Source organism: Oncorhynchus mykiss, chromosome 16 (genome assembly GCF_057628025.1).
Source record: "Oncorhynchus mykiss isolate SJ-2025 chromosome 16, ASM5762802v1, whole genome shotgun sequence".
In the NCBI taxonomy this organism is placed as follows: domain Eukaryota; kingdom Metazoa; phylum Chordata; class Actinopteri; order Salmoniformes; family Salmonidae; genus Oncorhynchus; species Oncorhynchus mykiss.
In genome coordinates, this window is record NC_143037.1 from 38,647,728 (window position 1) to 38,667,978 (window position 20,251).

General features: G+C 41.3%; 1 protein-coding gene across 1 annotated transcript in view; it reads left to right on the forward strand.

Moving 5' to 3' along the window:
* The first annotated feature begins 360 nt into the window (after positions 1-360).
* LOC110491049 (espin) overlaps positions 361-20,251 on the forward strand; it is a 119,140-nt gene continuing 99,249 nt past the window's right edge. Inside the window, exons 1-2 of the mRNA XM_090201597.1 lie at positions 361-1,280; positions 7,247-7,440. Coding sequence (XP_090057723.1) covers positions 987-1,280; positions 7,247-7,440 — 488 coding nt within the window. The 5' untranslated portion in view covers positions 361-986. The remainder of the gene's footprint in view (positions 1,281-7,246; positions 7,441-20,251) is intronic.

The following is a 20,251-nucleotide window of genomic DNA, read 5'->3' on the forward strand; positions in this document are numbered from 1 at the left end:
TGATTTTACCAAAGCACTGCTACTGCTTATAAGGGTGGATAGATTTAGCTACAATGTTATTTATCGAACACTGAAATAGCACAATCACAAACTAAAAAGTGGTCAAGTCTCCTCCTGCAGACCAGCTGGGGTCTGGAGGTTTTGGTACCAACCCTTTCTCTAACACACCTGATTCTGCTAATCAAGGTGCTGATTAATATTTGATTAGCAGTGTCAGTGTATAAGGCGGTAGGTTGGTGCAAAAACCTTGAGAAACAAGTATCTCTCCGTGAGGACTGGCCACCCCTGACATTGGCTACTGTCTCCTTAACTACTGATCCGATTTCTAGAGACCAACCTGTTACTGCAGGAGTGATCTTCCCTTGATGGATTATTTAACAGGTGCTGAGTCCCAAATCGCAATCTGCGGCCACAGACACATGAGCCAAAATAGCCGTGCGCAATATTCTCCGTAGCTAATTCAATGGGCTACAACGTTCTCAAAGCGGAGTAATATCTAAGAAAGAAGGCGATATTAAGACCAGGGAATATCCCTGCAGCGGGTGTTTGAGCTATGGTGTGGAGGCAGCGGAGGACATGGTAGCCATCAGTTGAACATTATCGTCGTGCGCAATTACAAATCACCGGTACGCAATAATTTTTAACTTCATTCGCTCAATTACACGAACACGACTGGTACTTGGTCAAGTCTGTGGATATAAAGCAAAACAATATGTTTTTAACTAGAAAAATGACCAAATTCATGCGCACTGAAAGACATGTCCAAAGAAATAGGCTTTTTGTCGTTCTCAAAAAGTAGGCTTACTTAGAGATGCATTTAGATATGTCAATTCAGCAGGATAGGCTTCTAAAGACTGGACATGCATTTATGTTCCTGTACTGAACACATGATTTATCTGCGAAGAAAATAGTTCTAGAGTTAAATAGAGATTAACCTCATTTAGAGGGTGCGTTTATAAATACTGAGGAGTTGTCAAGCCGCAGTTATGGTGGTGGAAAGGACACTGATTGCCGCAAGGCAGGGGGATGTCCAAACTCTGAAAGTGCAATTAGCGGAGAATGTACTGACCAGCGGAGTAAAGGACCTTTTGGGAGCCTCACCTGTCCACCATGCAGCCCGTACTGGAAAACTGACTTGCCTGCGTTTCCTCGTGGAAGAAGTGGGTTTACCGGGCAACGGTTTGGCGAATAATGGCGCCAGCCCCGCACACGACGCGGCTGCAACTGGTAACCTGGCCTGTTTACAGTGGCTATTGACTCAAGGGGGATGTCATACCGCGGTGAGTCAAGTTATTTTCTCGCCTCAGGCATACAGTACAGTAGCTTTTTAAATGGTCTGATTAGTTCCCTAAAGTCATCACGTAATTCATCACAGGCCTATATCCAGCTGAGATTGTTATTAGTGATTACACTGTAATTATCACCAAGCCCCATTCAAAGGGAAGTGTAGCATTACTCACCACAGCAGGCACTCCAGTGTGCTAAGTTCCATACTTATAGTGTATAACAATGTAACATCTGCTGGACTAATTGTATATGAGCTTTACAACAGCTTGAGAAACAGTTATTTGTCTGAACACTTTCTCTGATTTTGAAGTGTTACGGCCCCAGGCCCCAGGTACCCATGAGAGAGAGAATGAAGTAGACGATATGTGTCAAAAAGTGATTGATTGAACTATTCCTCTGTTCTTCCTTTTTAAGGGTGTGCTTATGTGACATGATAGTGCAGCTGTTTCTTCCAAGTAAAGCAAAAGTAATGGCCTGATCGATGTGACCTTGTTGAACTGCAATAAAACGTGAAACAGTTGAATTTTTGTAGTGAACTTATGGAGCTGTTGGGTAGTGAGCTTGTGACCCCTTGTATAATTAATAAGTAATTTCTGGGGTTGGTCTGCAGTAGAGGTCGACCGATTAGTCGTAATGGCCAATTAATTGGGGCCGATTTCAAGTTTTTATAACAATCGGAAATCGGTATTTTTGGACACTGATTTGACCGATTTTTATTAGTATTTTTTTAATTTTATTTTTTTATACCTTTATTTAACTGGGCAAGTCAGTTAAGAACCCAATCTTATTTTCAATGACGGCCTAGAAACGGTGGGTTAACTGCCTCATTCAGGGGCAGAACGACAGATTTTCACCCTGTCATCTCGGGGGATTCAATCTTGCAACCTTATAGTTAACTAGTCCAACGCTCTAACCACCTGCCTCTCATTGCACTCCACGAGGAGACTGCCTGTTACGCTAATGCAGTAAGCCAAGTTGCTAGCTAGCATTAAACTTATCTTATAAAAAACAATCAATCATAATCACCAGTTAACTATACATGGTTGATGATATTACTAGTTTATCTAGCGTGTCCTGCGTTGCATATAATCGATGCGGTGCGTATCGTTGCTCCAATGTGTACCTAACCATAAACATCAATGCCTTTCTTAAAATCAATACACAGAAGTATATATTTTTAAACCTGCATATTTAGCTTCAGTACAGGTGCATCAAAGCTGGGACCGAGAGACTGAAAAACAGCTTCTATCTCAAGGCCATCAGACTGTTAAACAGCCACCACTAACACTGAGTGGCTGCTGCCAACACACTGACACTGACTCAACTCCAGCCACTTTAATAATGGGAATTGATGGGAAATGATGTAAATATATCACTAGCCACTTTAAACAATGCTACCTTATATAAATGTTACTTACCCTACATTATTCATCTCATATGCATACGTATATACTGTACTCTATATCATCGACGGTATCCTTATGTAATACATGTATCACTAGCCACTTTATACTATGCCACTTTGTTTACATACTCATCTCATTTGTACATACTGTACTCGATACCATCTACTGTATCTTGCCTATGCTGCTCTGTACCATCACTCATTCATATATCCTTATGTACATATTCTTTATCCCCTTACACTGTGTACAAGACAGTAGTTTTGGAATTTTTAGTTAGATTACTTGTTATTACTGCATTGTTGGAACTAGAAGCACAAGCATTTCGCTACACTCGCATTAACATCTGCTAACCATGTGTATGTGACAAATAAAATTTGATTTGATTTGATTTAAAAGAAATCCAGGTTAGCAGGCAATATTAACTTCTCTTACGTTCATTGCATGCAGAGTCAGGGTATATGCAACAGTTTGGGCCGCCTAATTTGCCAGAATTTTACGTAATTATGACATAATATTGAAGGTTGTGCAATGTTACAGGAATATTTAGACTTATGGATGCCACCCCTTAGATAAAATACGGAACGGTTCCGTAGTTAACTGAAATAATAAATGTCTTGTTTTCGAGAAGATAGTTTCCGGATTCAACCATATTAATGACCTAAGGCTCGTATTTCTGTGTGTTATTATGTTATAACTAAGTCTATGATTTGATAGAGCAGTCTGACTGAGCGGTGGTAGGCAGCAGCAGGCTCGTAAGCATTCATTCAAACAGCACTTTAGTGCGTTTTGCCAGAAGCTCTTCATTGTGTGTCAAGCATTGCGCTGTTTATGACTTCAAGCCTATCAACTCCCGAGATGAGGCTCATGTAACCGATGTGAAATGGCTAGCTAGTTAGCGGGGTGAGCGCTAATAGCATTTCAAATGTCACTCGCTCTGAGACTTGGAGTGGTTGTTCCCCTTACTCTGCATGGGTAACGCTGCTTCGAGGGTGGCTGTTGTCGTTGTGTTTCTGGTTCGAGCCCAGGGAGGAGCGAGGAGAGGGACGGAAGCTATACTGTTACACTGGCAATACTAAAGTGCCTATAAGAACATCCAATAGTCAAAGGTTAATGAAATACAAATAGAATAGAGGGAAATAGTCCTATAATTCCTATAATAACTACAACCTAAAACTTCTTACCTGGGAATATTGAAGACTCATGTTAAAAGGAACCACCAGCTTTCATATGTTCTCATGTTCTGAGCAAGGAACTTAAACGTTAGCTTTCTTACATAGCAGATATTGCACTTTTACTTTCTTCTCCAACACTTTGTTTTTGCATTATTTAAACAAAATTGAACATGTTTCATTATTTATTTGAGGCTAAATTGATTTTATTGATATATTAAGTTAAAATAAGTGTTCATTCAGTATTGTTGTAATTGTCATTATTATAAATAAAAATCGTCCGATTAATCGGTATCTGCTATTTTGGTCCTCCATCAATCGGTATCGGCGTTGAAAAATCATAATCAGTCGACTTCTTCTAGCTCAGACACCCATGCATGCCCCACAAGACATGCCACCAGAGGTCTCTTCATAGTCCCCAAGTCCAGAACAGACTATCGGAGGCACACAGTACTACACAGAGACATGACTACATGGAACTCTATTCCACATCAGGTAACAGTAGAATCAGATTTTTTAAAAACGGACACAAATACAACTTATGGAACAGCATGATCTGTGAAGACGCATGAGCTGACACTCACGCGCAAGCATGCGCACTCTACACACACGTGCATTGTTGTATGGTGGTATTATATAGTTTGTTTTGTAGATGTGTAGTAATGTTATGATGTACTGTTTTCTGTGTAATCTTAATGTGTTTGGATCCCTAATAAATACAAACCTGGGAGAAGTTGCAACTTAACATTCTGAATGCACTGCAGACTTACTAGCTAACGTTAGCTTAATTGAGTCTGCAGTACAGTCAGAATATTAAGTAACAGCCTACCTGTTGGGTGTTGGTCGTTGGAACCTATCCTTCTTTAACTTTTGATTCCGTCATTTTAATTCCATTGATTAGATAGATAGATACCTGTTAACTTTTGCCACACACTGTAGCCTATTGCTGCTTTGACTTATGATTGGCCAACGACAAAATACACGCGCCACGCTCCACTCTTGTGAAAAGCAAGAGCAGCAGCATAAATTAGAAAAATGATCTCTTTCGACCAAAGCTGTCATGTTCGGATCTGTATTATTTAAGGTGTACACACCCATGCTCCTTCATTTGAATGGCGGGATTGACGCTAGTACTGAATTTGCATAAATGTCTGAAAAGGAAGTAATGGAGCCTCTCTCTCCTCTGGCTGTTCTCCCATGCGTGTCTCAGGCTTTAGAGAGAGGGTACATGGAAAGGAGGGCTGAGTGACTCCTCTGGCTGTCCTCCCATGTGTGTCTCAGGCTTTAGAGAGAGGGTACATGGAAAGGAGGGATGAGTGACTCCTCTGGCTGTCCTCCCATGCGTGTCTCAGGCTTTAGAGAGAGGGTACATGGAAAGGAGGGATGAGTGACTTGTATGCCATCATTCTCACTAATACTATGCATCATCAAGCAACTTTTAATAAACGCAGCTAAATTCTCATGATGGTCCGTCCACCAACATTTTAGGGGGGTTAAATAAGTGGTTACTCTCCCCAAATCAATGGCACGACTACCAGTAGCGGTGCATGGGTAAGATCACTGGGGAAGCCAAACACCCCCCTGAAAAAAAGCAATATTACAACTTGTGATAATTGCATTGTTTGTTTTATTACCCGTTAGTTCATATGCCTTGCGACCGTGATGTATAGGCCGAGACAGTAAGAAAACAGCGGCAGAAGAAATTCAACCATAACTTTTGTGTTTGTTTTATCACAACACTGGATAGCAACCTCTGTCCAGTGAAGTCCACAAAGCATATTGCATGTAACAGACAGTTACATGACCTACAGCATGGTCAAGCAAGTTCATGTTTCTGACATTTTCGGACCACTAAACAACTATTGCGTTAGAACCACGGAGAGTTACTGCAAAGAAAACAGGAGCTGCCTCCGCTATTCCAGCACTGCAATGTCAATGCCATTCTCCTCTCATGTTAACAACAGTCTATACAGTACACTCTTATTTATTTATGTTTTTTTGTCCTAGGCTACCTGCCTAAAATGCTTGCTCGCTAGCCTAACTTCCATTCATGGGAAACGTTAGCTAGTTAACTTTAGCCTTCTATATCTAGCTACATATTGAACTTCCATCCTCTCAGGCCAGGGGCACAACAATGTATGAATTAATGTTTGGATCAGAATCACCATCATAATCATTGGCCAGTACAGAGAATTAAGTTAAACCACAAGTCCAAATCCCTATCTACATCCATGGCTAATTTAGGAAAGAGCCAATTTTAGCTAGCTAGCCACCGGAGTGCAACACAACGAGATGCAACAATTGTAGTTTTTCTGTCAATGCCGTATGTTCTCAATGAGATTTGATAGATGTGCTGCCAAATCCAAGCTGGCTTCCTTGAACATTTTGTTTTTTGGTGCGTCAGGACCATCCCTAGTTTAGCTCAACGCTGATGTGGCTAATTTAGTTATTTTTTTGGTCAAGGGAGGCCAGATGCTCGGTGGTGTCTCATCCCTTCAATGCTATGGGCCGCAACAATGTCATAGTCGTTTGGACCAGACAGCATCAGATAAATGGCCTACATGTAGAAAGACAGAAGGTGGCTGTTCACTCGCTTGGATGCTTTCTCCTGTAAGATACATTCGGCCTCTTGCGATTTGAAGGAAAATTATGAAACAGAGACATTGCTTCCCTTTGCGTCCATGAAAACACACTGCTGACGACAACTACTACTATTATTTTGCCCGTTTTCTGCTCAATAAACTAGTGCTAGTAACAGGAGCAGCCTAATAAGAGCTCCCTTCATTACCGCTACATGTTCACCATTCAATGCTAGGCTTACATGGTTGACAGACTATACAGCCACCACAAAGTGTGCAAGTGATAAGCAAATTGGCAAACATCTGTATATGGCCTCTCTTACCATTAGTAATGTAGTCTAGATTAAGTTTGACACGGTGGGTCGTCCTTGTTCGTTTCCACTCTGTCATTGACACCTCTTGTTTTTATGAGTGGTTTCAGGCACAGTGTTACCCAATTCAGATAATATCTTTCAAATTATTTCAGGTTCACCCCATCTCTTTTTAATAATGGTTTCATATCTGATTTTAAATTACTTGAATGCAGAGTAATGATGTCATATTTTTTAATGCTGTATGGAGCTATTTTGTTGTTTTAGAAATAGTACTCTCTTGTTCCTGACATAAAGGTGAAGTGAGTCCAGTGAATTGATTGGACGATACAAGGCATACATTAGCACAAACCAGACATTGAATAGTCCTGTGTACGTACGTGATGTAACACGTGTCCTTGATCTAGGCTACTACTAGGATGTAACTGAACTAACCCGGCACATAAGCCCTGACGCCTATTTCTGATATTTTCCACGTTTCTCATCTTTTTCAGGACCGTGATAGTTCCGGAGCTACCGTTCTCCACCTCGCCTCCCGGTTCAGCCATCACGAGATCACTGATTGGTTGCTGAAGAGCGGGGAGGCTGATGCCGGGGTGTCCACAGAGACTGGGGCCCTGGCTGTCCACTATGCTGCTGCCAAGGGAGACCTGCCCTCCCTCCGACTCCTGTTGAGACACATCCCAAAGTAAGAGCGCCAATGCTAATACTAAGCTAACCCACTTACCTAGCTATTATCCACAAACAGCGCTAATGTGGCTAACCCTGACAGAATTTTGGGATGTTTAAATATATATTTTTAAAATCATTTCTGGGTAACAATGAAGTACCTTAGCATAATATATTTCCTTTAAAATGCACAAATAGATTTTTATCCAAAAAACATTTCTGAAGTAAGAATTTTGCTAGGACTTTCTTAGTGGTCTGAGTATGAAGCAGAAAACTGAAAACCTAGATGTTCTTGGCAGAGGTTTTTAACTCTGTCAATAAACACATTTTACTGCATGGTGATATCAAAAGTCACAATGTCATTGGATTTAGTTTGCAATTTGGGTGGAAAATAAATACAAAATTATTTTACATGGACTTTTTTCAAATCCAACCAGTTTTCTTCATTGCTTCAATGTCATCACATTTAAAAAAAACTCTCCTCTGTTCCTCTGGGGATGTAGGATAAGGGTACAGCTAAAGGCTAACGGAACTGGTCGTCTAGTACGTTCGGAACGGAGTTAAAGGAGCAGGTTTCTGGGCGTGATAGAATAGGTTCAAGGCATAGTGTACAGACAAAGGGATGGTAGGATGTGAGTACATTGGAGTTTAACCTAGGCATTGAGTAATGATGAGAGAGATATTGTTTCTAGAGACATATAAACCAGGTGATGTCATCGCATTATGTGGGAGGTGGAACTAAATGGTAGGTTAAGGCATATTGAGCAGGGCTAGAGGCTCTACAGTGAAATAAGATAATAACTAACCAGGACAGTAATGGACAAGGCATATTGATATTAGGGAAAGGCATGCATAGCCAAGCGATCATAGGGGTCCAGTGAGTGGTTGGGCTGGCTGGAGACACAGCGATTCAGACAGCTAGCAGAAGGGCCTTAGAAGGACGTCACAACACAAAGTCGGTTTTAGCCTCTGCGTGTGGTGACATCAATAGACCAGTTGTGATGGATTAGTAGGGTTCCGAGTAGCAGAGGGGTCCAAGTCCAATTGGCAAAATAGGTATAGTGGCCCAATAAATTGGCCGATGGATCTATACAGCTAACAGTCGAATATGCTCTAGACAGCTAGCGGGCTGCGGCTAGCAGATGGGCGTAAAGGGGACGTCGTGGCGTAGGGGCCAGTTGAGTACCCCCTCGAGCAGGTTACATCGGTAGTCCAGTCGTGAGGGATCCCAGTTATTGTAGCCCAGGAGTGGCTGATGGGCCTCTTCAGCTAGCCGGGAGAATGGGCCTAGCATGGGCTAGCTCCAGGCTAATTTTGATGCTTGCTTCGGGACAGACGTGGGGGGACACGACAAGACGAAGGACAAAGACATCTGACTGCTACGCCATCTTGGATGAGCCTAGTAGCGAACTAGCGATATGCTAATGAGGGAAACGAATATGGGCATGAAGAACTGGACCGCTTTCTAGTTGTCTCTGGCATTGTTTAACCAAAGCTTTTTGCTGTGGGGAGATAGTATTGTTATGTCAGGGTTTATGATGCAACATACTGTAGAACAGAATGTTATCTTATGGATTTCGAAGGGTAATTGGCCTGTTTGACAGAAATCCCAAGGAAGCATGTCTCCTTTATCATGCAACACCGTTCCTTCATTTGTTTTATTGAGCACTAGATAGCGAAATGTAAAAAGCTTTGCATTCAGCATCATGAGTTTGCTCCTTATAGTTTCCCTTTTTTCCCCAGACTTAGCTAGTTGCACAGTACGTGGTGAGGATTGGATTTGTCTAAAGCATGTTATTTACAGACCGATGGTTTCAAGGCCATGGAAATCTACATGCTAAACATTTGTTCAATTTACAGTGCAGGAAAAATGTAAGGCCCTATATTCCCACTGAAATCCATTCCACAGATCAAGTGTTTTGACATTTGACTTCAAGGCAAGACATTCATGTGCAATAGTGCTCACATTTTGTTATGTTGTTTTTAATTTGTACACATTTGAGTTAGGCTAACCACTATAAAACTTGTACGTTGACATCATCCATCTAATTCACAGTTCTGACAGCACAACATACTGTTCCACTTTTATAAGCCCGTGAATCAGCTTTTCCCCCCCCAAAAAGGGTTTGGAACTCCATCTGAGTCTTAACTTACTGTTGAGGATTAGAGTAGTAAAGTACACAAGGTGCAATTTAATTTTTTTATATACTGGGTGTGTCACCATTGAGACCAGGGTCTCGTTTGCAAGGGACCGCTATGAACATACAATAAATAATATCAATACATTAAGATTTATTAAACCAAACACAACTCTCTCTCATATCACCTCCCTTAAATTCCATCTAAACTGTTCAATGGTAACAAGCAAATCTAATTTCAAGGTGGCCTGAAGGTGATTCCATGAGTTGGGGTCATAACAACTAAAAGCTTTTTTCCCCCGGTCAGTGTGGGACCTCCAGAACCAGCCAGACAAGAGAGCGGCTCTGAAAATGACTGGATCTCCAGATAATATGTGAGCTCAGGTAGTGAGTCTCTGAATAACTGTTTTCTATACGGTTAAAGTCTGCTTCAATAATCCAGACAGATGCCAAAGGAAGCTCAGGCTAGATTTATTCACCACACTGGGTGTTATAGCTTCAAGACATGATATAAAGTCACAAACGCATATATTTATAATCTCTGACTAGGCCCCCCTTCTGTGTCTAGGATGAACAATCAATCTCTGGGCAGATGGAGTTATCGTCCCAGCTTGAGTCAGGTACTCCTCCACATCACAGGTCTTATCAGTCAGGAGAAGCCTTAAGTTACAGGTAGTACACATTCTTGCAGTCTACCGCGGTCCACTAGATAATTCTCATACACAAAGAACTTAAACCTAACACCACTTTCCATCCCTAAGAATGTATTTTCATATTACGAGAATATATAATGGTATAAAACATTGAAGATATGACCGTAATTACGATCTAACTCCAGACACAGTGCTAAGGCTCCTATTCAACCCTTACAGGCTGACTGCGTCGCATGCGCGAGTGTTGCAAGATAAATTTAGATATCTATATTATTCAATTATTGCACCCAAACGCCAAGAGCGAAAATAGAAGTCAGTTCTATTTGTGACGCAGATCGCGCTACAAGTCCTGCCTCTCCCGTCTACTCATTGTACCACCGACCTCATTGAGATTGTCATCTCCTCATTGGTTATACCCACGTGGGTGACTGAAAGATGAATGAGGTCGGTGGTGGTAATGCACCTAATTTATTTAAGTTGCCAATTCCAATATAAAGTCCAGAGAAGAAAAAGCCTAGAAGGAGGAGAGATATCTAGAAACGAGTCGGTTGACAGTTTTATGTGTGGATTAATTGTTGGAGTAGAGGACCTTGTGCGTTTCAGGTAAAATAACACCTCAATGTTTATATCCCAGGACAAATTAGCTAGAAACAGCAAGCTAGCTAAATAGGACAAATTAGCTAGCAAGTGCAAGCTAGCTAGCTAAAATGCCATATGTTTAATGCTTTTTGACCTGTCCCCAAATTAATGTAATTAGTTCAGAGTTTGTTTTGGTATTTTAACCTGCATGTCGTGATCGCGTTTGGTGTGGAGGGACAAAATAAATGTGTGCACGATGGCGCACACGTGCAGCCGGTTTGGGTTCCGTGTTATGGAATCATTCTTGCCCGTAGAGACGGGCCCACTCTTGTACTTTACCTCTGCCCAAATACAATGCACATAAACCATTCCATCTAACACATAACACAATTACTACTTTTAGACTAATTATACAATTATATTGAAACGGGCTTAAGTCTGTATCCAACAATACAAAAAGTAGCTTATGCTGGGCCCTTCTGGTAGGCAGACTCCCAGCCAGCAGAACTATACGAAATGCAGTGATGTGTATGAAAATTGTCCCCAGTGAGAAAACACAGTGCTGAAAACACAGTGCTGAATGACAGACTGAATCTAAAGGTTTTAAAACAGAGGCTGTTGCATGCATGTAGATTATATCCCCATATCAAGTACTGGGAGAAGTGTTCTTTCTTTATTTGATTTGTTTTATTTTTCTAGTAGGTGGCTCAGCTTTAATATTGCAACTTTCATCATTGTCATTGTCTGCATCATTTCCAATCCCCCATATATTTTTGGGGTGTAAATATGTGTGTGTGTGTACGGACATCTATTTTACAATTGTTATATTTTGTTTGTTTTTAGTCCTGGCCTTCCTCTATTTCTGATGTCCATCCAGTTTGATTAATATTTGCCATACATAACTGTGCTATTTCACAAAAGTTCTGAACCTATGTACAGTCGTGGCCAAAAGTTGAGAATGGCACACATATTAATTTTCAGTCTGCTGCCTCAGTTTGTATGATGGCAATTTGCATATTCTCCAGAATGTTATGAAGAGAGATCAGATGATTTGCAATTAATAACAAAATCCCTCTTTGCCATGCAAATAAACTGAATCCCCAAAAACATTTCCACTGCATTTCAGCACTGCCACAAAAGGACCAGCTGACATCATGTCAGTGATTCTCTCGTTAACACAGGTGTGAATGTTGACGAGGACAAGGCTGGAGATCACTCTGTCAAGCTGATTGAGTTTGAATAACAGACTGAAAGCTTCAAAAGGAGGGTGGTGCTTGGAATCATTGTTCTTCCTGTCAACCATGGTTTCCTGCAAGGAAACACGTGCCATCACCATTGCTTTGCACAAAAAGGGCTTCACAGGCAAGGATATTGCTGCCAGTAAGATTGCACCTAAATCAACCATTTATCGGATCATCAAGAACTTCAAGGAGAGCGGTTCAATTGTTGTGAAGAAGGCTTCAGGGTGCCCAAGAAAGTCCAGCAAGCGCCAGAACTGTCTCCTGAAGTTGATTTAGCTGCGGGATCGGGGCACCACCAGTACAGAGCTTGCTCAGGAATGTCAGCAGGCAGGTGTGAGTGCATCTGCACGCACAGTGAGGTGAAGACTTTTGGAGGATGGCCTGGTGTCAAGAAGGGTAGCAAAGAATCCACTTCTCGCCAGGAAAAACATCAGGGACAGACTGATATTCTGCAAAAGGTACAGGGATTGGACTGCTGAGTACTGGGGTAAAGTCATTTTCTCTGATGAATCTCCTTCCCGATTGTTTGGGGCATCCGGAAAAAAGCTTGTCCGGAGAAGACGAGGTGAGCGCTACCATCAGTCCCGTGTCATGCCAACAGTAAAGCATCCTGAGACCATTCATGTGTGGGGTTGCTTCTCAGCCAAGGGAGTGGGATCACTCACAATTTTGCCTAGGAACACAGCCATGAATAAAGAATGGTACCAACACATCCTCCGAGAGCAACTAATCCCAACCATCCAGGAACAGTTCGTGACTAACAATGCCTTTTCCAGCATGATGGAGCACCTTGCCATAAGGCAAAAGTGATAACTAAGTGGCTCGGGGAACAAAACATCAATATTTTGGGTCCATGGCCAGGGAACTCCCCAGACCTTAATCTCATTGAGAACTTGTGGTCAATCCTCAATTCTGAACCTTTTATATTCTCATAGTTTCTACAGATTTTAAATGAAAGATTTTTTTGCTGAAATTAATTATTATATTATTGATCGATTGACTAACTTTTCAAATCACTCAGTATTGCTATCTGCAGCGTTAGATCCAGGTAAATGTTGCAACTCTTCAGCCAATCCTGGACCTGTGACCAAAAAATGAGCTACATATACATGTGGACAGTACCAAAATAAATTATCTAATGATTCTGCCTCCTCGCAGCAAAATCTGCAGAGCTGGGAAGGTTGTGTAGACTATAGATTGATATATATATATATATATATATATATATATATACAGTGGGGAGAACAAGTATTTGATACACTGCCGATTTTGCAGGTTTTCCTACTTACAGGCCTACAATTTTACCCTGATGTTCTTACACAGCTCTCTGGTCTTGGCCATTGTGGAGAGGTTGGAGTCTGTTTGAGTGTGTGGACAGGTGTCTTTTATACAGGTAACGAGTTCAAACAGGTGCAGTTAATACAGGTAAGGAGTGGAGAACAGGAGGGCTTCTTAAAGAAAAACAAACAGGTCTGTGAGAGCTGGAATTCTTACTGGTTGGTAGGTGATCAAATACTTATGTCATGCTATAAAATGCAAATTAATTACTTAAAAATCATACAATGTGATTTTCTGGATTTTTGTTTTAGATTCCTTCTCTCACAGTTGAAGTGTACCTATGATAAAAATTACAGACCTCTCTCTACATGCTTTGTAAGTAGGAAACACTGCTGATTTTGCAGGTTATCAAATACTTGTTCTCCCCACTGTATATATGGTGGTTGGCAACCAACTTTAAGGTGCATTCATCTTTCAATCACCCACGTGGTTATATGCTTGTATAAACCAATGCGTTGAAGGGAGCACGTCAAGCGTCTGAAATGAAACCACGTTCTATTTTAGTTCTTGGCTACACAGATGTCGCTTGACGCACACGAGCAGTTTGGATGAAATGGTTGAATAACGTATACATTTATTTTGCATACAATGCTGGTCAGCGTGTTGGATGCCTATACAATATGTATTATGACTGGATATTGCGATTTGATGTTCCAAACATATTTCTCACTATACAGTAGGTCTGCTGCAGAGAGGGAGCTTGAGAAAATACAAAAATAACATTTATCTTTTAAAAATGTTTATTTACTTTTTATGGGCCTGGGCTCATAAGGCTGAATCAGTGAATGTGTCCTCCACTGTCATCCTGTCTCTCAACAAAGCTAACAGGATGAGTCTCTGCTGATAGTGCTACTGGAACATAAGGGACGGGGAAAACCGGCAATAAACCTCTGCGAGATGGTCACACACAGAGTGAACATGTTTCACAATCAATTAGAGCAGATTAAGAGCTTTGCCAGAGCTTAATTGCAGAATGTGGTCAAGGGAGCCACAGCGACAGGGCCATAAAATAAACCTTTTAGACTAAGGGACAGTGGGTGAACTTTCAACTGTGTCTCTCGCTCTCTCTGGGTCTAAAGTGTAGGATTTGGATTAGCCTAATGCACTCCCACTTTTCTGTATTGCTTTTTGTTACAACTTCAACTTTCTAACAAGGTGTATTGTTGTCTGGGTTTATCCAAGTCTGTTAACCACTTGATGTTTATCAATACCTTTTCAATCGCTCTGGATAAGATTGTCTGCTGAATGACTGAAATGAAATATACCATTTTGGCCAAATAGATAGGCACCCTTGCAGTTTTCTCAAATAATAATTACCTAGTTCATCTAAAAATCTTTTGAAATTGAACATTTTGGTCACCACACCTTATTGGATTTTCTACATTGCAGCACAGATTTTATTTTGTAAACACAAGTTTACAATTTTAATAATATTAAGACAGAATTATTGTCATTCTGGAGCTAGTGCCTGGTTGCACAGTCTTTGGCCAAGAGAACTACAGACAAAATGCATATTGTAGCACCTTTCTACTGACAATTTGTCCCACTTTTCAGCAGCAAACTGCTCTAATTCTTCAACATTTGAGGGGTGCCCTCCAACAACTGCTGTTTTCAGATCTCGACATGAGATCTGAATCACATCCAAAACTTAACTCTTTGCTGGCCACTCCAGAACAGTACAGCATCTTTTTTTAACCCTTCCTGGGTGCTTTTTGATGTGTGTTTGTGGTCGTTGTCCTGCTGGAAGACCCACAACCTTCAATGGAGCCCCATTTTTAGACACTGGGTTGAACATAGAACTACAAAACACCTGATAATGTGCCGATTTCATGCCCTGCGCATGTTCAAGGCCCCCAGTACCAGAGGCAGCAAACCAACACAACTTTATCAAACCTCCCCATCTTTGATTGTAGGGTCTTTTTATGGAATGCTTAATTTGGTTGTCAGTAAACACACCGCTGATCTGTACTGCCAAAGAGCTCAAATGTTTTCAATGGTCCACTGAACATTCCCCCCCCCCCCCCCCAAAATGTAGGCTTGTTTACTGTTGGTGGGATTTTGAGTGTCTCCCTCAGCAGTGGGATCTTCCTATGTTTACCAATGCCCAAATGAAGTGTTCAAATAAAAGAACACCCTCCCTCAAATATGGGGGAGGTTCGATAATGCTGTGGGGTTGCTTTGCTGTCTCTGGTACTGGGGGCCTTGAATGTGTGCAAGACCAAGGTGTTTTGAAGTGCAATTTTCAAACCAGTGTCCAAAAACTGTCTCTGTTGAAGGTTGTGGATCTTCCAAAGGACAACAACCCCAAACACACATCAAAAAGCACCCTGGAATGGTTCAAGTAAAAATGCTGGATTGTTCTGGAGTGAACAGTGAAGAGTCTAGATTTTAGTCACATCCATAACCTATGGTGTGAGCTGAAAACAGCAGTTTGTGGTGGGCACACCTCGACATTGAATCAAAGCAGTTTTCTGCTGACGAGTGGTTCAAATTGAAAGTAGAACATTGCAGTAAGCTCATTGATCGCTACAAGAAGAATTTGTTGGCAGTTACAGTTGAAGTCGGAAGTTTACATACACATAGGTTAGTCATTAACTCATTTTCCACTCCACAAATTTCTTGTTAACAAACTATAGTTTTGGCAAGTTGGTTAGGACATCTACTTTGTGCGTGACAAGTAATTTTTCCAACAATTGTTTACAGACAGATTATTTCACTTATAATTCACTGTATCACAATTCCAGTCAGAAGTTTACATACACTAAGTTGACTGTGCCTTTAAACCGCTTGGAAAATTCCAGAAATGTCATCATGGCTTTAGAAGCTTCTGATTAGGCTAATTGACATAATTTGAGTCAATTGGAGGTGTACCTTTGAATGTATTTCAAGGCCCACCTTCAGACTCAGTGGCAATTTGCTTGACATCATGGGAAAATCAAAAGAAATCAGCCAAGACCTGTAAAAGACATCAGCCAAGCCAAGACCTGTAAGGAATTGTGAAACACCTTAGCCAAATACATTTAAACTCAGTTTATGTAAACTTCCGACTTCAACTGTATCTTGGCAAAAGGCTATACAACCAAATAGTAGGAGGATGGAATCCACCCAAATATTTAGGGTTTCTAGATCCTTTCACAGCATTATATGGCTGCGTTGAGACACTGACTAATCAAAGCCCGACCATTGTGTTGCTGAATTGTAATAATGATTGTAAATGTACATTATGCCAGGGCTGTTGGTGGACACAAAGTAACCTAATTTGATGTCCCTCTAACTGCTGAGAATGCCTCTGCTGATCCAACAGCTATTGTATGCAGTTATCATGTGCTTATGAACCAGAGTTATACTGTTAGCATTGAGGCCTTAGTAGGAAGACCACTGTGTGCAGCTCACCCTGCACTAACATAAATAACATGAGCATGTCTACTTCTGCTAAGCTTCCCAGTAAAGCAATGAAAACAATCAAGCATCCCAGAAAAGTGCTAAAAATAGCCCACGTTAACATATGTAGCATAAGAAACAAGGTTCATGAAATCACTAACTTGCTAGTAAAACATGCAGAAGTAGACATGCTCATGTTATTTATGTTAGTGCAGGGTGAGCTGCACACAGTGGTCTTCCTACTAGAGCACACCGGCAGGTTAGAGCATTTGGACTAGTAACCGAAAGGTTGCAAGATTGAATCCCCGAGCCGACGAGGTAAAAATCGGTTCTGCCCCTGAACAAGGCAGTTAACCTACTGTCCCTAGGCTGTCATTGAAAATAAGAGTTCTTAACTGCCTGGTTAAGTAAATATGTTTTCAAAAATAGTGGCTCCTTCTTTAAAAGTTGGGGGTGGGGGGGGGGGGGGGTGGGGGGGTTGGAGCACTCATTATGCTTTTGGGTCCCAAGGATTATATACGACCAATCATATAGAGTGGTTCTAATGGTGAATTTGATGCGAGCCCACGTCCCTGGTGACTTTCTCCAACGAAGATGGCTGAAAAAACATTACATTGGAAGCAAATGTAAGTAGTTATGTCATAACGAGTCAAGCAAAACATTTACAATTGAGAGAAATATGTTAGTTAATGTAGAGACAAACGATTGTACATGTTTGTCATAAAGGTAATTTACAAAAATGCTATTTCATATCCAATACCAGGTGTATCAAACTCCAGTCTTTTGAATGATGCTGTGTCTGCATGCATGTATTACAATTATTCACTTCAACAGTGTTTACCACTCCTGGGACATCAATGATTACACATTGTAACTTTGCAATAGACTAGAAACATGATTTAAGGCTATTTTGTAATTCATATATACAGAAAAAAACAGTACAGCATGCCCACAATCTTGTTAAATGACGTGTGGAAGAGAGCGAGGAACAAGATGCGAGTAACAATCCAGGCTTTGCTCTGAGACCGGCATAATAATGTAATGAAACAACATGGAGCAGGTTTCAAACCCTCAACATTGTATCCCAAAGTCCAGCACGCTATCGACTGTGCCCAAATGTATTAATTGCGGTTGGGGCCAATTATGGGAGTGCCATAGGGTTGGGGCCGTGATTGGGAGTGCCATAGGGCGGCGTACAATTGGCCCAGCGTCATCCGGGTTTGGCTGGTTTAGGCCTTCATTGTAAATAGGAATTTGTTTTTACAGTTGTTCCTCATTTAAAAGTTGCAAGCTTACACCGCGGGACTTTCAGGCACCCAGCATCACGGGTTCATTAGAAAATAAGAATTTGTTCTTAACTGACTTGCCTGGTTAAATAAAGGTGTTAAAAATAGTGGTTCCTTCTTTAAAAGTTGCGAGCTTACACTCCGTCACGGCTTCACTGGCTTCCAGACCACTGCGAGGGAGGGGGGGGGGGGGGGGGGCAGGGGTTGGAGCACTCATTATGCATTTGGATCCCAAGGTTTTTATATGACCAATCATATCGAGTGATTCCAATGATGAATTTGACGCGAGCTATCTGTCCCTGATGACTTTCTTCAGCAACGATGGCTGACAAAACATTACGGTGAAGCAAATGAAAGTAGTTATAACATCATAACGAGTCAGGCAAAACATTTATAATTGAGAGGAATATGTTAGTTAATGTAGAGACAGACGTTTGCATATTTTTTGGGGCATAAAGTTAATTGACGAAACTTGCTAAATAGCGATTTATCTGACTAGCTAACATTAGCCAGCTAGCTAGCTAGTGTTATGATATGAGTATGAAATTGTCATTTGTGTTTAATGTTTTAGGGACTCCTGAGAACCAGTAAACCAGGCTGTCGTCTTGTGAAACAGTGGATGTAAAGAATCTAGTTAGCTAAAGCATTTACTGCAAATGTAATGTACAATTGTGTAAGCTTGCCTTGCAATGCAGCTGATGTAACATAGCTAGCTAGCTATTTACTTATTGTGTAGTGGAGGATAAAAATAACTGTACGCCTATGGATGTGTAGCTAGCTACAATATGTAGCCGATCTGTGTATGGACCCTAAAACGTTAGGTCCTGAACTAATATTCATACCAATCTATGAACCTCAGCTATCATAGTTGTAAGAGTAGGGGTGTTAACCCTGGTGTCCTGGCTAAATTCCCAAGCTGTTCCTCATACCATCATGGTCACCTAATCATCCCCAGCTTACAATTGGCTCATTCATCCCCCTCCTCTCCCCTGTAACTATTCCCCAGGTCGTTGCTGTAAATGAGAATGTGTTCTCAGTTAATTTACCTGGTAAAATAAAAAATAAAAATCCAGTTACAATCATGAATTCCTCAGGGCAGTTGTCTATGCCTTTTTATTTTTCTCAGTCACTACTAATTTTACCAATTACTTTACACATTTTTCTCACAATCTTGTTCTCCAGAGTGCCGCTGCAGTCTAAGAAACTGCATCTGTGTTAGAGGCGTCACTGCAGACCCTGGTTTGATTCCAGGCTGTGTCACAATCGGCCGTGATTGGGAGTCCAATAGAGCAGCGCACATTTGGCCCAGCGTCATCCGGGTTAGTTTGGCCGTGGTAGGCCATCATTGGAAATAAGAATTTGTTCTTCACTGACTTGCCTAGTTAAATAAAAAAGAATGACATGCCAATGGCTTTGAATATTTGGGACAAATCATTCACTAGACCCTAATCCTCAACTAAATCTTGTAATAAATCATGTGGAAATTGAGCAAGTTGAGGTGACTAAACTGTTTGGAGTAACCCTGGCATGGTCAAAACATGTTGGTGAGAAGTCTGTCCATAATAAAGTGCTTATCTGGCTCTTTAACAACAGTATCAAAAGGCCTACAGCCCCGAGTTTTGTCTCACTTGGACTACTGTTCAGGCATGTGGTCAGGTGCCACAGAGGAACCTTGGAAAATTACAATTAGCTCACAACAAGGCAAAACAGCTGGCCCCTAAATGTACACAAAGAGCTGCCATTAATAATATGCATGTAAATCTCTCATGGCTCAAAGTGGAGGAGAGATTGACTTCATCAATACTTGTTTTTGTAAGAAGTGTTGACATGCTGAATGTCCATTTTCATTTTTTTATTTTTTTAAATACTAGCACAGTGGTAGCATGAGACGGAGTCTACAACCCACACAAGTGGCTCAGGTAGTGCAGCTCATCCAGGATGGAATATCAATACGAGCTGTGGCAAGAAGGTTTGCTGTGTCTGTCAGCGTAGTGTCCAGAGCATGGAGGCGCTACCAGGAGACAGGCCAGTACATCAGGAGACGTGGAAGAGCCGTAGTAGGGCAACAACCCAGCAGCAGGACCGCTACCTCCGCCTTTGTGCAAGGAGGAGCACTGCCAGAGACCTGCAAAATGACCTCATTTTGACTTGTTTTAAGGACATTACATCAAAGTTGGATCAGCCTGTAGTGTGGTTTTCCACTTTAATTTTGAG